General features: G+C 38.6%; 1 protein-coding gene across 1 annotated transcript in view; it reads left to right on the top strand.

Moving 5' to 3' along the window:
* LOC138316232 (FMRFamide-activated amiloride-sensitive sodium channel-like) overlaps positions 1 to 16,163 on the top strand; it is a 54,038-nt gene that overhangs the window by 17,891 nt on the left and 19,984 nt on the right. The window contains exons 3-6 of the mRNA XM_069257833.1: positions 7,444 to 7,480; positions 7,912 to 7,974; positions 8,835 to 9,188; positions 9,398 to 9,579. Of these exons, the coding sequence (XP_069113934.1) occupies positions 7,451 to 7,480; positions 7,912 to 7,974; positions 8,835 to 9,188; positions 9,398 to 9,579 (629 nt within the window). The 5' untranslated portion in view covers positions 7,444 to 7,450. The remainder of the gene's footprint in view (positions 1 to 7,443; positions 7,481 to 7,911; positions 7,975 to 8,834; positions 9,189 to 9,397; positions 9,580 to 16,163) is intronic.

Here is a 16,163-nt window from a genome sequence, read left to right as displayed (position 1 = left end):
ATCATAAAATTTGCACAGCTTCTGAACTCAAAGAATATAAAAATAATGAGAAATTTATGTAAATCTATCATCTATTTTATGCTTAAAAAAGGTCATATAATTTGTCCTCCTTCTATGTTGCATTTCTTGACTGTTGTAAATATGTTTCTCTACACAATGTATTTTGTAAAGAGAATAAGAAATAAAGTTTGAAGTTTGAAGCCTAACATTGACTATGGGCATAATCATAATCTATCCAATATTGACATAACTCCTACTGATGTTAAGGATGCAATTTTGAATCTTGACTGTTCTGAAGCTGTTGCTCCTGATCTTATAAATGCTAGACTACTCAGGAAATCTGCTGATATTATATGTAAACCTCTTTGTTCTCTATTTATCAAATCTCTCCAATCTGGTATCTTTCCTTCAGAATGGAAATCAGCTAATGTCACGCCTGTGCACACAAAAAAAGAAAGTAAATCCATCTTAACTAGCTACAGACCTATTTCATTACTTTCAATGTTGGTAAACTCATGGAAAGATGTGTCTTTGGATATGTTTACAACTTCTTACACACCCACTCGATACTATCCCCTTACCAATCTGGATTTAAACAGGGGATTCACCAATAAATCAACTACTGGCTATCACTCATGATATTATCTCTGAATTAGATAACGGTAAAGAAATAAGAATGCTATATTTTTGTAAGCAAAGCATTTGATCATGTTTGGCACAAAGGGCATTTATGCAAACTGTCATGTGTTGGGATAAGAGGGTCTCTTCTTAGCTGGTTGAGCAATTCAGTAAGTTTTCTAATTGGTCAAATGTAAAAGCCGGGTTCAATTCTCGGCCCACTTTTTAGTGGGGGAGGAGAAGTAGGTTCCCATGTACCCCTCTGGCAGTTTTTCGAAACATGGTTTTTTAGGACCGGTATGATGTCTAGTTTCATTTTATGCTTGTTGCCATTGACAACTAATGTCCCATGGGGGTCATATGGCGGCCATATTGGATTTCAGGTATCAAAAATGGCCAAAATGACCAATTCGCATATCTGCGCAAAGATAGAGAACCAGACAACATTCAGAGACAAATAAACACATTTTTTTATATGATTGAAACATGCTGAATACGATCAAATCATAATAATGACGTTACGTCTTCTTATTTTTGTGAAATGACGGGAAAACAATGAAATTTTCAGCTTTTTTTCCCTAAAAAAATCGATAAATGTCATAATTTTTATCACAAGTAAAAAAAATTGATGGACAAATCACCTTGTAACAGCTATTTCGAATTGAACCAACCCTTGTGTAAACATATGCGTACTATAAAAAGACAGATCGCATCAATGAGTCGGAAAAAGAGAGGGAACCCCCCCCCCCCCCCCCCCCATAAAAATTTATCAAAAACTGGCCAAAATGACACATTCACATATATGACCATAGAAATAACAAGCAGACAAAATTCAGAGGCAAATTAACGTATTTTTTATATGATTGAAACATGCTGAATACGATTACATCATAATAATGACGTTACGTCTTCTCATTTTTGTGAAATGATGGGAAAACAATGAAATTTTTAGCTTTTTTCCTTAAGAAATCGATAAATGTCATAATTTTTATCACAAGTAAAAAAAATGATGGACAAATCACCTTGTAACAGTCATTTAGAATTGAACCAACACTTGTGTAAACATATGTGTACTATAAAAACATAGATAGCATCAATGAGGTCGGAAAAAGAGAGAGACCTCACCCCTTAAAAATTATCAAAAATTGCCAAAATGACACATTCGCATATATGCGCATAGATAGAGAACCAGACAACACACAGAGGCAAATAAACACATTATTTAATATGATTGAAACATGCTGAATACTATTAAATCATAATAATAACGTTACGTCTTCTCATTTTTGCGAAATGACGGGAAAACAATGAAATTTTCAGCTTTTTCCCCCTAAAAAATCGATAAATTTCATAATTTACATCACAAGTAAAACAATTGATGGACAAAACACCTTGTAACAGTCATTTCGAATTGCGCTTACCCTTTTGTAAACACATGTGTACTATAAAAATATCGCATGAGTGAGGTGGGAAAAAGAGAGGGACCCCCCCCCCCTACACACACAAACTGAAAAGAAAACGCAGAAGAAAAAAAATGAAAAACAAAATCAATAAATTAAAACTCCAAATATTCTGTCAACACACATTGTAACGTTTATTCTGATTTGAACTGAATCTTGTCTAAACATATGTGCATTATAAAAGGATAGATTGATGGTTTTTAGCAGAAGAAGCGAGATGACCTCCAACCCCCTCCCCAATAATTTAAAAAAAAATATATTCCCGGATCCAGTTAACATCCAAAGGCTAGTTCACATGTTTTATCCATAATTCAGGCAGTTCCCAATAACCGTAATAATTTATTTCTTTTTAGTGAAAACAACTGGGTTCGAATTATTCTCCTTCAATTTTGGATATACCTCCCCATGAAAAAGGTGTACTATTGTGATTCCTGCTCGCATAAGTTAAAAACTACGAATACATATAATATCTGCTGAGGAGGAGCAGTCACAGACTGGGCCGCCACAACGGGATCCTAGGAAAACAGTCAATTAGAATGAGAGGACAGGGACCGTAGATAAAAGTCATTGAGAGTAGTCTGACCATGCCAAAATGCAGCAGACATGATGTCCTGTAACCATGACCCATAATGGAGAGCCAAAGAAGCCGCAAGGGCTCTAACCTCATGGGCAATCTCCTTGCATTTTGCCCCAAATTGATAATTAGACTGCTCATAAGCAATCCTGATCATTTAACATATCCATCTGGAGATGTACTGGGAGGAGAAATCCTGCTAACCCTGTTTAATGGACAAGAATAATACATCGCCCCCTTGTTTTATCAAGGGAAAACCTAAGCGTCCGACTGGGACAAAGCAGCCGATCATTCTCCTTCGACTCAATAGAGATTGTGAATCTTTACCAAAAAGGCAGGATCAGTGAGTAGGGTAACAGAGCTGGCCCAACGAAGCACGAAAAGTGAATAGATGGATATCACTCCTTCTACGGCCTGAGGCAAAAGCAAGCAGGAAGTCAAAAGTAAAAACCTTAATGGAGACCGACACCAAAGGCTCTGAAGAAACCCATTTCAGTAACACAAGTGCTAGATTCCACTGTGAAGCTAACTGCCGTACCCTAGGCCTGTCCAGACTGAACCACCTAATCAAGGTAGACAAAGAGTTGGAAGACCCTAACTCTGGTCTACCATGAGAATACAGTACACTGGAAATAGCCATGCGATATCCTGCAATAGTACTAGAGGCAAGTTTGCGTTCCCTAAACAAATAGAGAAGGGAATCCGCAATCAGCTGGGCAGAGGCTTTATCTTCCTGTAGATACACCAATCACAGACGATCTTCCATGAATGTTAGACGCCAGGTGAGGAAGACTTATTGATCGGGCGATGCGAGTTGACAAGTCTTAAGAAAAGCCTGACTGAGCGAGGCCTCCTGAGATAGCTTCCACGCTCTTGAATGGATCTTCCGGGACCGAGGCTGGCGCAGGAGATTGGTTCTGAGTGGGAAAACCAGAGGAATATCCACCAAGAGAAACGACAAGAGCTACGGAAACCAGGATTGTCTCGGTCACAGGGGCGCTATCAGAAGGAGGGGAAAATGATGCTCCCGAAACTTCTATTAGAACCCTGCCCACCAGGTTGAATGGAGGGAATGCATAAGCATGTATCCCCTCCCAATCTAGAGATAGAGCGTCCACAGCCCAAGTCATTTGGTCTGGCACCGGAGAGACAAAAGTGGACAAATAGTGGCGAAGTGGCGAAAAGGTCTATATGAGGTATTTTCTACATCTAGCAAATGCCCTCGAAGATCCGGAGAGAACATTCAACCTTTCTGGAAGATGCTTGACTAAGAGAGTCAACCGCATTTCCTGACAGAAGAGAAGAACACGAATAGCGAGGGCACATATGACGTGAGACTTTGCCCTCCACCCTTTCCTTCCAGATACGCGACAACTGTAGAGTTGTCTGTAGTCACACAAACCACCTTGGAATGTAGAATCTTCCGAAAAGCCTGCAGCGCCAACCGAACAGCCTTATCTCCAGCACGTTGATGTGTTCGGAGACCTGATCCCCAGACCACTCCCCGACTGGCAATGGCCGTCGAGGTAAGCCCCCAACCTGTCATTTGTCATCGCTCCAACGATTCCTAGACTTGGTGGAGTATGAGGGAATCGTCGAAATAGATGTGTACATTTATTTTCCTGGAGTGATGAAAACCTACGCCAACCTGCAGCAGTTTGATGAAAACCAAAGTAACAGTCGTGATACCGAAAGGATTTAGTTTTGTGGTAATGAGCTGTGCTATACCATCGTGTCTTCAGGACAAAAAAAAACAAGGATAATAATTCGAACACAGTGGTACGTTTCGTTCTGGCACGAGCCGAAAATTTATGAAAAAATCTATGTTTCCAGTTGAAAAGAGTGGATTATTACGGTTCTAACCACGTTCTAGTTGTAATTGAGGCCGGGATAGCTGATTGTTATGATGTCTCGACATATAACCAAAATCCCTCAACCTCTGGGTAGGTTGTTCGAATCTACAGGGGCAGTTGCCAGGTATTGACTGCTGGCGGTGTTTTTTCTCCAGAAACTCCGCTTTTCCTCCACCAATAAACCTGGCACATTCTTACATGACTATGGCTGTTAAAAATGTAATTCTAGTTTGGAACTGTCTGAATCATAGATCAGGAAATATGTAATTTATGTAATAATAATAATGAGATTTTTTTCTCTATGAGTAGTGTTGGGAGGGGGATGTCCACGATTCTTCTGCTAAAAATCATAAAATCCTTTTAAAATACATATATGTTTACACAAGCGTAAGTGCAATTTAAAATAAATGGAACAAGTTGTTTTGTCCATCAATTGTTTTACTTGTGATGTAATTTATGACATTAATCGATATTTTAGGGGGAAAAAGCTGAAAGTTTCACTGTTTTCCCGTCTTTCACAAAAATGAGAAGACGTACCGCATTATTATGATTTAATCGTATTCAGCATGTTCCAATCATATTTAAAAATGTGTTTATTTGCCTCTGTGTGTTGTCAGGTTCGCTATCTATGCGCGTATATACGAATGTGTCATTTTGGCCATTTTTGATAACTTTTTTAGGGGGGGTCCCTCTCTTTTTCCGACCTCATTGATGCGATCTATCTTTTTATAGTACACAGATGTTTACATAAGAGTTGGTTCAATTCGAAATGACTGTTACAAGGTGATTTGTCCATCAATTTTTTTTTATTTGTGATAAAAATTATGCCATTTATCGATGTTTTAGGGAAAAAAAGCTAAAAATTTCAATGTTTTCCCGTCATTTCACAAAAATAAGAAGACATTACGTCATTATTACAATTTAATCGATTCAGCATGTTTCAATCATATAAAAAAATGTGTTTATTTGCCTCTGAATGTTGTCTGATTCTCTATCTATGCGCATATATGCGAATGTGTCATTTTGGCCATTTTTGATACCTGCAATCCAAGATGGCCGCCATATGACCCCCATGGGACATTAGTTGTCAATGGCAACAAGCATAAATGAAACTAGACATCATACCGCTCCTAAAAAAACATGTTTCGAAAAACTGCCAGAGGGGTACATGGGAACCTATTTCTCCTCCCCCACTATTTGTATTTGGTATTCATAAATGATATTGTGGAAGAGCTAATATAAAGTTATTTGCAGACGATACCTCATTATACGTCATTGTTGATACAGTTGGAAATACTGCAGATATTCTGAATCACGATCTAAGAAAAATTCATGAATGGTCAACTAAATGGTTGGTTAAATTCAATCCGGCAAAAACTGAAACCTTATTAATATCTAAAAAGAACAAAATCCCGCTTCATCCTCCTTTAACTATGAATAATACCTTACTTACTGCTGTTACCTAACATAAACATATTGGTTTATTTCTTTAGGGAATTGTCGGGTGGACAGTTCACATCAATTTCCTCAAATCTAAAATTTCACCCAAACTAAACATGTCACTTTAGATCGTGCATCCCTTCAATCTCCGTATTTTTCTTTGATTCGTCCAATTTTTGAATATGGCGACATTATATGGGACAACCTTACAAAAACTCAATCAGGTATGTTAGAAGATCTACAATTAGAAGCAGCACGGACAGTTACTGGTGGAACTAGACCTCCTAGCAGGGTAAAACTATATATCGGGACAGGCTGGCTTCCCCTAGAGCAAAGACGTAAACATCACAAGATAATCCACTTTCATAAAATAGTTCATGGTCTCCTTCCACAGTATCTTCAATACTTCCTCAGCGCAACAACAATATTCATTATCACAATACTAGATTAGGAAATAATTTCCGTCCACCTTCCTGTCGCACAAGCCTTTTCATGAAATCCTTTCTGCCATCTGTAATAAATCTTTGGAATGCACTTCCTGATGAAATCAAAATTGGTCCCTCAATAACAAAACTTAAAACTCATTTAAACGCACAAAAATTCCAAGTCCCACCGTATTATCTTATCGGCATTAGGTTGGGCCAGATTCACATGTGAGACTGAGGATGGAGTGCAGTTCACTTAAGTATTATTTGTTCCGTAGTAATCAAATAAACAGTCCGCGTTGCTCCTACTAACATTTTTTATTACATTGTAGACTTTTTCCGATATTCGTAATCGTTCCTTTGCTGTCCTAAATCATCCTATTACAACAGATCTATTACTCTTTGGCAAGAATGATTTAACCATTGACGAAAATTCTTTGATTATTACATGTGTCCAACAATTCATTATCAGCTCCAAGAGATTCCATTGATTCCATGATTCATTTCTGTAATTATCGTTTCACAGTTGTATTTATTCAAAGTGAACAATGGCATTGGCAATCTCTCTTCTTCTCTTCCCCTTTTCATCTCTTCATTTCCTAATACCTAAATTTCATATTCATTTTCCCATTTAATTACCGTGCAGATCTGATGAGTGTAAAATGGAGACGGATAAACATAAGTGTTAACACTTGATTCTGAATCTATTTCATGTATATCTATTTGATTGCTTTTGTATTGTATGACTTGAAATGAATGAATAAAATAAAGTTTACATTAACGTATTGGTATGTTTTCGGCAGTATATGTGACTAGTGTCAGTACTTCAGATATAAGATCCATTCCAGTTGACATACACTCGTATAATATGTGTTTATACCACTCTGTTATAAAATAGAAATGCATGTTTATCATAAGGCCAAAGTGCATATAGAATTCACCTACTGCCAAATCTATGTTAAATCTGTTGAAGTCGATGTTTTTTTTAGTTCCCTCCTCATTTTTAACTTGCAAATTCTATAAAATGTAGAACGGTATTAATATAATAGATTATATTGAACAATATGTTTTAGAATAAAAATGGCAAAGGTGGAAGATTTACCAGAAAACGTGAGTATTCATAATAATCAGCACATACGACTGTACCTAAACACTGGTGACGATCCAGATTTTGACATTAGTCACTGATGGTATTATGTAAAATAATCAACAGATCGCTGTGAAAAAGTAACGTTTTTCAGTGTGAATGTAACATTTATTGAGAACGCTATACCTATTCAGGGCCCCGGCACCATAAAACTGTCTCAGACTTTTACTCAAGTCTATTTAAAATCATATACTTTAATAAAAAAAATCTGTCCTAGAATAGTTTTATGGTGCAGTAAGTTACAAACACAATATACGATGGCGTTTTTGTTTATAACTCTACACGAATTAATCGGTGTTATGCTTACCTGTATATAAACACTTTTTTAACAAAAGAGATTTTATGGTGATAAAGATATGTCGTTTACAAATTATATTCATTGAATAAATTTTAGCATATCACTTCAAACACGAAGAAAGACAACTCGAGTATCCAGTCGGAGGCTATAGATGCTGAGGTAAGGCTTCACATATTTGTAATTTATTATCGTTATACGTTTTCAATCGGTTTCGATTTATTTTAGCGACATCTATATTTCGTATTCCATGCCAAAATTTAATGCACAACGATTTAACTTCGAACTTTACCACTATAAAAGAGCAACTATTTAATTAATACTCATGTGTGCGAATTAACATCTTTTTCCAATTTTAATAATCTTTGAAACATTAGAAAAAAATAATAGCACACGGCATATGCGGGTAATAAGAACAGGATTTGGTCAAAGCCTATAAATGATATAAAGATAAATTAATAATAAACTAAATATTTGAGAGAAGAAATAATTTCATTGTGATTTAAGTAATATGATAGCAATTTTCGCATCTCTAGGTAATTTTCAGTTGCCGAAACAGTTCGGATTTTGTGAAACTAATTCCCTCTGGTTCATGAATATAGAGATTGAAATAAGTTAACAGCCACTAATTAGGAATACTAAATAAATCATCTAATAATTGGATATAGAGATTGAAATAAGTTAACAGCCACTAATTAGGAATACTAAATAAATCATCTAATAGTTGGATATTTATCTTTTCCACATGACCTCATTATAATAGAGATATGTGTATAAATGTAATACATGCTTTTCTACATTCTTACCTTATTTTTGTAAGACCTACCATCTTTCATGTTTAGTCGTGTTCACATGTAGTACGGATACACGTATTATTATTAATAAATAGATATACTCATTGTAATTATCGTCGAATGTTTCAACACATCAAACTGCACTTATTTCAGTAATATACTCGACCTGATGAAAAGTAACTGATGTTTTACAAACTTTTAGCGATTTTGTTCATATATATCTGATAGATCCCTGTCGAAGATATTTCAACAAAAGATAAGAAGAGACTCAAAGAGGTTCTGGTCGACATAGCTATGAGTACATCCGTCCATGGTATCGCCAACATCGTAAGCGCAACAAAGACGTATACCCGACTGTTGTGGCTCATTCTCTTACTCCTGGCAATGGTAGGCTACGTCTTCCAACTATCACAGATCCATAACACTTTTTCCACGGCACAGAAATCAACTATGATGGATATACGATTTGGAGTTCAAGACTTCCCTGGGGTGACATTTTGTAACCTGAACCCTATCAAGAAGTCCTTTCTGAGTGAGATGTCCATGGACATGCAACTCTTTCTCCTAATTTCGGAGGCTATGGTTTGTTTGAATCTTTTAACCACTTTGTACTTTGTTATGTACTCATATTTATACTCATATTCAACGTATTTATGTTACTAACTGGAAATGTCTCAAAACTGTTCACATTTTGACATTTTGTGGCATCTTGTTTCTTCATTTTGTGCAGATATATGACATATTTTTAAACTATATTACACGATGTCAGACTATACATATATATTTTATAGATGAGAGTGTATTCGCGGCCTATTGATGTCGACATAGAAGGCAGTTCTAACTTCCAGTTCCTGGAAAACTTTAAGAAACATGGATTTAATACAGAAGGATGGGATGTACTCAGTTACATTCCGACAGATCCACTTCAGACTAGAGATATATTTATCAAGAGCGAAATAAGTCAAATGAACAGGTAAAACATCGGCAATATTTTATGACACAAAACATTTACTTATATCAGTACTACATAGAGATGGTGCATGACTTTGGTACCCCTGAAATAACACTTATTCTATCAATATGTTTATGCAAATATTCATAACATGATGCCTGAGATATCAAATAATTGTACAGCTAAGCAATCAAAAGGATGTTAAAATCGTATGTATCGAGCGACATTATGGATAAGTTAATTTCTTGACTATTATTATTGTTATCAAATCGATCGCATAGGACCCTGGTACAACAAAGTTCTTTGCTATTTTTCTTTTGTCGTTTCACTTTATTATTTTGGAAACCTTCGAGAGAGTTGGCAGCACTGAACAGAAAAGTAATGTATTCATAACTAGATTGTAGAAACTATTCAAAAGTCTAAACGATAATTGCTCTATTGCTAATTCAGCATGACAACTACTTAAACTGATATAAATAGTAAATTCCTTCTCATCACATAGAATCAAACGTGTCTTCTGAATTGTATCTTGCGATAAAATTAGTATCCGATTCCAAATATTAGTTTAAAAAATATTTTAGTTTGTTCATATTTTGTATCGACATGAACTATAATGGAACGCTATTGATTTCTTTGATTTTATTTAAGGAGTTTAAGTAAGTGTAAGGGTTAAGAAATGTCTACGTACAACTGTGACGTTTACCGGGTCCGATCCAGTCACAATTAACTGATGATCTATAGTGTCTATATTATGTACTGTTCCTATCAAATTACTCAGTGCAAATATATACAAATAATACACAGCTGACCTAGCTGTGATTCTATATATCCCTAAATATTATTATTAACAATATCAATGCTACTGATCACTCGGTGCCTCTGAGTGATCATGATAACTTAACTTCAAAATATACAAACAGCATAAATCATACAGATCGGAATAGTTATTAAATGATTAGCAACAAATACTGAGTGATCTATAAGCCTATGCGAGTAGTCTCCCCTACCTCGGGTGATTCGATAATCCCTACTAGCACATATATAATCAGACTACGATAAAATCAATGTAATATTATCTATAAGAACCTTTCCCTAAGGCTTAACACTACCGAGCTACCGAGTACTCAAAATCACTGTGCACTCACAGTACTCACTGCTACTGAGCACTCACGTTTACCGAGTACTCTCAGAGCAATCACTCCAGCAATGATTCACACACAATCATTACATATTACAGAGTACTATAATCACTAGTACTCTCAATGATTCACGTAAACGCAATCATTCAACGAGCAATCCCAAGGCTCAGTTTACAACTTACTCTCCAGAGTATATAACGCGGAGGAGGAAAGCCTTATTCAGGCACGTCAATCTCCGATCTCAACTCTACCGTAAGATATTATCAACTGACTTATATAGGCAAGCCTTGTTCAGGCACATCTATATTTACCTTGTATTAACCACTTAGGTGTTTTCGCTTCAGCAGCTCGTCCAAAAATAAGAAAAACTCTCGTTGAAACCTCGGCTTTATATACTGCCGGGTAACGACATTAGCACCCTCTATTTACAATAATCCTAGGCCCTAGAACGCTTAACTTACATATAGCTTAACATTACAAGCGTCTACTTGACGGCGAAACTAACAGACAAAATAGAGCGGACAGCGATTCCGGATAGCATGGTAATACAACCGTATTTCATCACACTACCCACGCCTCCGAGCAACACGTGTCCTCACGTGCCATTACAGATAACTAAGATACAAAATAGATTCGACATCTCGGCCGTTCTCCGAGTACCTGGAGGTCTTTTCACCCTCTTCGATATCTGTATCCAGAATAAACATTTTAATAACGCGAAGTATAATCAGAATGCCACTTCGGTTTATGTCGTGTTCGCCTTGGGATTGCCCTGTCAGATTCACACTCATTCTCAACACATATGAGTTTCTTCTCTGATTCACTGACATTTTCTTGCTCTTCACTCTCAGGCAAACTAGATTCAAAACACGACTCATCAACTTGAACTTGCACATCCTTGCGCTCAAAAGCTTCTGCTTTATTCTCACCACGCAATATCTGAGGATGTTTCGCTCTCATTCTATCAGCATGGATTACTTTAGCCTTCCCCTTGTACCCACATGAGACTCTGTAAGTCACATCTGTTAATCTAGCAAGTACCTTGAATGGTCCTCGCCAACGACTTGCTAACTTGTGCGTGGTGCCAGCTGGAATATTTGGGAAAAAGACATACACAGAATCACCGGACTCAAATTTGGTCCAAGACAGCTTCTGGTCATGATAACGCTTCTGTCGGAGCATCGCACCTTTTGAGTGTTTCCTTACTAACTCATGTGCAGTTTCCATTTTCTCTTTCAATTGCCAAGCCCACTGATTCTGGGGAATCGCTCTGATGTTCCTAGGCATTTCATACTGTATGTCTAATGGAGTACTCGTTTCCCTTCCTAGCATCATGGCGTTCGGAGAGCTTCCTGTCGTCTCATGCTCTGTGGAGCGATAGGCCATCATCACATATGGCAGGTGTTCATCCCAATCCGTTTGATGGGTATCCACAAACGCACTCAGCATGGTTACAAGGGTTTTGTTGAATCTTTCAACCATGCCATCTGATTTTGGATGGTAGGGAGTGGTATGCGTCTTATTGATCTGTAGCAATTTACACATCTCCCGGAACAACGCGCTCTCAAACTGAGATCCTTGATCTGAGTGAATGGCATAAGGAACACCAAACCTAGCAATCACTTCTTCAACGAGAATCCTGGCCACTGTCTGGGCTTCCATGTTCGGCATTGCAAAGCTTTCCGTCCACTTTGTGTAGTAGTCTGATACAACTAGTATATGCCGATTGCCCTGTTGTGTGAGGGGGAGTTCACACAAGATATCGATTGCAATTCTTTCCATTGGGAACCCTGACTCCACCATTTGCATAGGAGCTCGTTTAGTTTTACTTGGATTCTTTCTTTTACTGCACTGCGGACATCCTATTACGTATTGTTTTACGTCTGCCTGTAATCCTGGCCAATAGAAACTCTGTCGGATTTTTGCCAAAGTCTTCTTTATTCCCAGGTGTCCCGAACTCCGATTGTCATGACTGTGAGTCAGCACGGTTCGTCTTTCCGATGCAGGTACAATTGCCTGTAGATTTGCCTCTGAATGGGGATTTTTTCGATACAACATGTCCTCATGTATCACCAGGGATTCAAATTGTGCCCATAGTGTTTTCACCACTATGCTCCGGTCACCAATTTCTTTGTACGGAGGTTTTTCTCCTCCCTTCACCCATTCAACCACTACTGCAATATCAGCATCATCTTTCTGCTTCTGCTGAAGAGATAGCTTCATTTCAATTTTGTGATCTTTTGAATCCACCATTGCTACGGGATTGCAGGCCTCAACATTTGCAGTTGTCTCTGATTTGTTCTCCCACATGGGGTCAAACCCGCATTATCGACATGGTATACGACTCAATGCATCGGCATTGCGGTGTTGAGTTCCCGGCCTGTGTTTGATGTCCATGTTGTAGGAACTCAGAACCTGTAGCCATCGGGCCATTTGCCCTTCTGGTGTCTTAAAATTGAGCAGCCAGCGCAGAGAACTGTGATCCGTTCTCACTGTAAACTTCCTACCGTATAGGTAGTGTTTAAAATATTTCACGAAGTGTACGACTGCCAACAACTCTTTTCTTGTTACACAGTAACTTCGTTCCGCTTTGGTCAGCGTACGACCTGCATAAGCAACTGGTCTCTCATTTCCATCAATGTTCTGTGAAAGAACTGCACCGATAGATTTGTCGCTCGCATCGGTGTCCAAGATGAAAGGCTGCTTAAAATCTGGATGAGCCAGTATGGGGGCATTAATCAAGTGATTCTTCAGGGTAGTGAATGCCTCCTGACAGGCTTCAGTCCACTCAAATGCCCTGCCCTTCTCAGTCAGTCTGTGTAGACAGCTCGCAATCTGTGAGAAGTTTCTGACAAATCTTCTGTAATATCCGCAGAAACCCAAAAATGATCTCACTTCCTTGGTATTCTTTGGAATGGGCCACTGCTCTACAATTTTCACTTTTTCATCATCAGTGGCTATACCTTTCTCAGATATCACGTGTCCAAGGTAGACTACCTCCTTTCCAAATAGTTGGCATTTCCGGCTCTTTAATTTCAGCCCTGCAACAGAGAGTCTCTCAAACACAGTTTGTAGATTTAGTAGCATATCATCAAAATCTTTTCCTACCACAATCACATCATCCAAATAGATGAGGCAGATCTGCCATTGAAGTCCGGCCAACACAGTCTCCATTAACCGTTCGAATGTAGCTGGGGCAGACGTCAATCCGAAGGGCATCACCTGGAATTCATATAATCCAGTTCGAGTCGAGAAGGCAGTTTTAGGACGATCTTCGCTTTCCAGTTCAACTTGCCAGTATCCTGCATTGAGGTCGAGTGTAGAAAACCACGTACACCCTGACAAGTGATCCAGTGCCTCATCAATGCGTGGCAATGGATATGCATCATGCACGCTCACAGCATTGAGTTGCCTGTAATCAACGCAAAATCTGAGACTTCCGTCCTTCTTGCGCACCAGAACAATACCAGAAGACCATGGGCTGGTAGACTTCTGGATTACTCCTCGATCGAGCATATCCTTAACTTGTCTATCTACTTCAGAACTCAGATGTGCTGGTACTCTTCTGAGAGGTTGTTTGATGGGTCAAGCATCACCTGTTTCTATCTTGTGTTTTATGACTGTAGTCCGTCCAAGACCACTGTCGGATGCTGCAAACAAGTTACTATATTTCAATAGTAAAGCCTTGACCCTGTTGCTCTGTTCTGAAGTCAGATGCTCTTTTGATCTCTCTAATAGTTGATCCAAATCTTCTCGGAGTTTTCCTGTTTGTACATCACTAGAGGATTGCACTGTCTCCATCACACTCGATACAGGACTAGCATGAGCAACATTGGTTCCTGGGTAAATGGTTTGTGGATCCTCCTGCAGGTTCATGAGCCTCACTGGAACAGTAGTCTCGCTACTCACCAAGGATCGGGCTACCAGAGCTTTATCATTCTTCAGAAAGGAGTTGGTACCTTCTATAATAAGTGATTCATCCTTCATCTGTTTACCCACAGGAAAATTAACAAATTAACTTGTCCAGTAATGATCATTTCGCTCTTACCAGGAATGGTTATCTTCTCAGTAGCGACAACTCGAAAACATCCAAGTGTTCCCTCGTACTTTGTGTCAACAGGCATATCGTCTAGAACAAGCGATCCACGCTTCAGATCAATCAGACCATTTCTTGATCTCAAGAAGTCAAGACCAAGGATTCCTTCATTATTTATTTGTGCAACTACTGCCTCAAAGTAAACATCCCTGCAGCCTTCAAGTTTTATCATAAAACCTCCCTGACCAAGGACTTTGAGTTCACTTCCATTAGCTGCCAAGACATCCTTTTTAACTTCTCTCAGTTTTGGTCTCCGCTCTTGTGGAATTCTCTCATAGACTTCCTGTGACAAGATTGTCACAGTTGCTCCGGTATCAACCAATAGCTTCACATTGGTATGTTGAACTTTTGCATTGATATACAGTCCAGTCTCCTGAGCTGCAGAGGATACTCCAATTCCGGCTGATTGTTTACTCCTGCGCCTTCTTGTTCTAGTCCTAACTGGATTAGCAGCTCCATTCGATTTCTTATCTGATTTCTTTTTGAGCTGAGGACAATCCCTACGAAAATGTCCTGCTTCATGACACTTAAAACAGCGTCGCTCAAAGTTTGAATCCTTCCCTCCTTGTTTTTGCTGATCGGGCTTATACTGATTTTTCACTCCCGATTGTAACTGGCTGATTTCTCCTTGCATCTTTTCCAACTTCTGTTGGATGCTTCTCAACATGGATTCCATCCCCGACTTCTCGGTCTCTACTGGATGTTTGGCATCAGTACCCTCAGTACTTGTATTCCTCAAATAGGCATGACCATCATTTCCATGTTTCTCTGCTTTCTTATAAGCCTCCAACTCAACCGCCAGATGAATCGCATCTGTAAGGTTCTCAGGTCTCGCTTTTTTAATGCGAATACGCATATCCGAATCAGCTAGTGACTCTAGAAACTGTTGCTTGGCCAAAGTTTCTCTCACTCCACCTTCAACAGTTGGATAGGTTAAATTAACTAACCTACGAATAGCTTGACCCAGCTCTGGAAGTGTTTCATTTGCCCTCTGCCTCCTTTCCAACAACTGTACTCGATAAAGTTCAGTTTGATTTGGTGGGGCAAATCTTTGCTCGAGAGCTCTCACTAATGAGATAGTGATCTTGCTTCCTGGTAGGTAAATCACCAAGTATACCCTGAGCTTGTCCTCTCAAACTCACAGCAAGATATAGTCCCATCTCATACTCTGACCAGCGATTTATTCGAGCACATGTCTCAAAATGAGACAAATAATCCCTCCATGGTGTCGTGCCATCATATGTAGAGGCTTTTACTGACACATGCTTTACATTGGGTTTCCTACTCAATGATTGGTCCTCATAATCACTATCATCCAAATCAGCGATCGACTTTGGATTTGTTCTCCTCCGCTGAGGGGAATAATAGCT

This window comes from Argopecten irradians, chromosome 2 (assembly GCF_041381155.1).
Source record: "Argopecten irradians isolate NY chromosome 2, Ai_NY, whole genome shotgun sequence".
In the NCBI taxonomy this organism is placed as follows: domain Eukaryota; kingdom Metazoa; phylum Mollusca; class Bivalvia; order Pectinida; family Pectinidae; genus Argopecten; species Argopecten irradians.
Note: the sequence above shows the minus strand (reverse complement) of the source record. Positions and strands in the feature narration are given on the sequence as shown.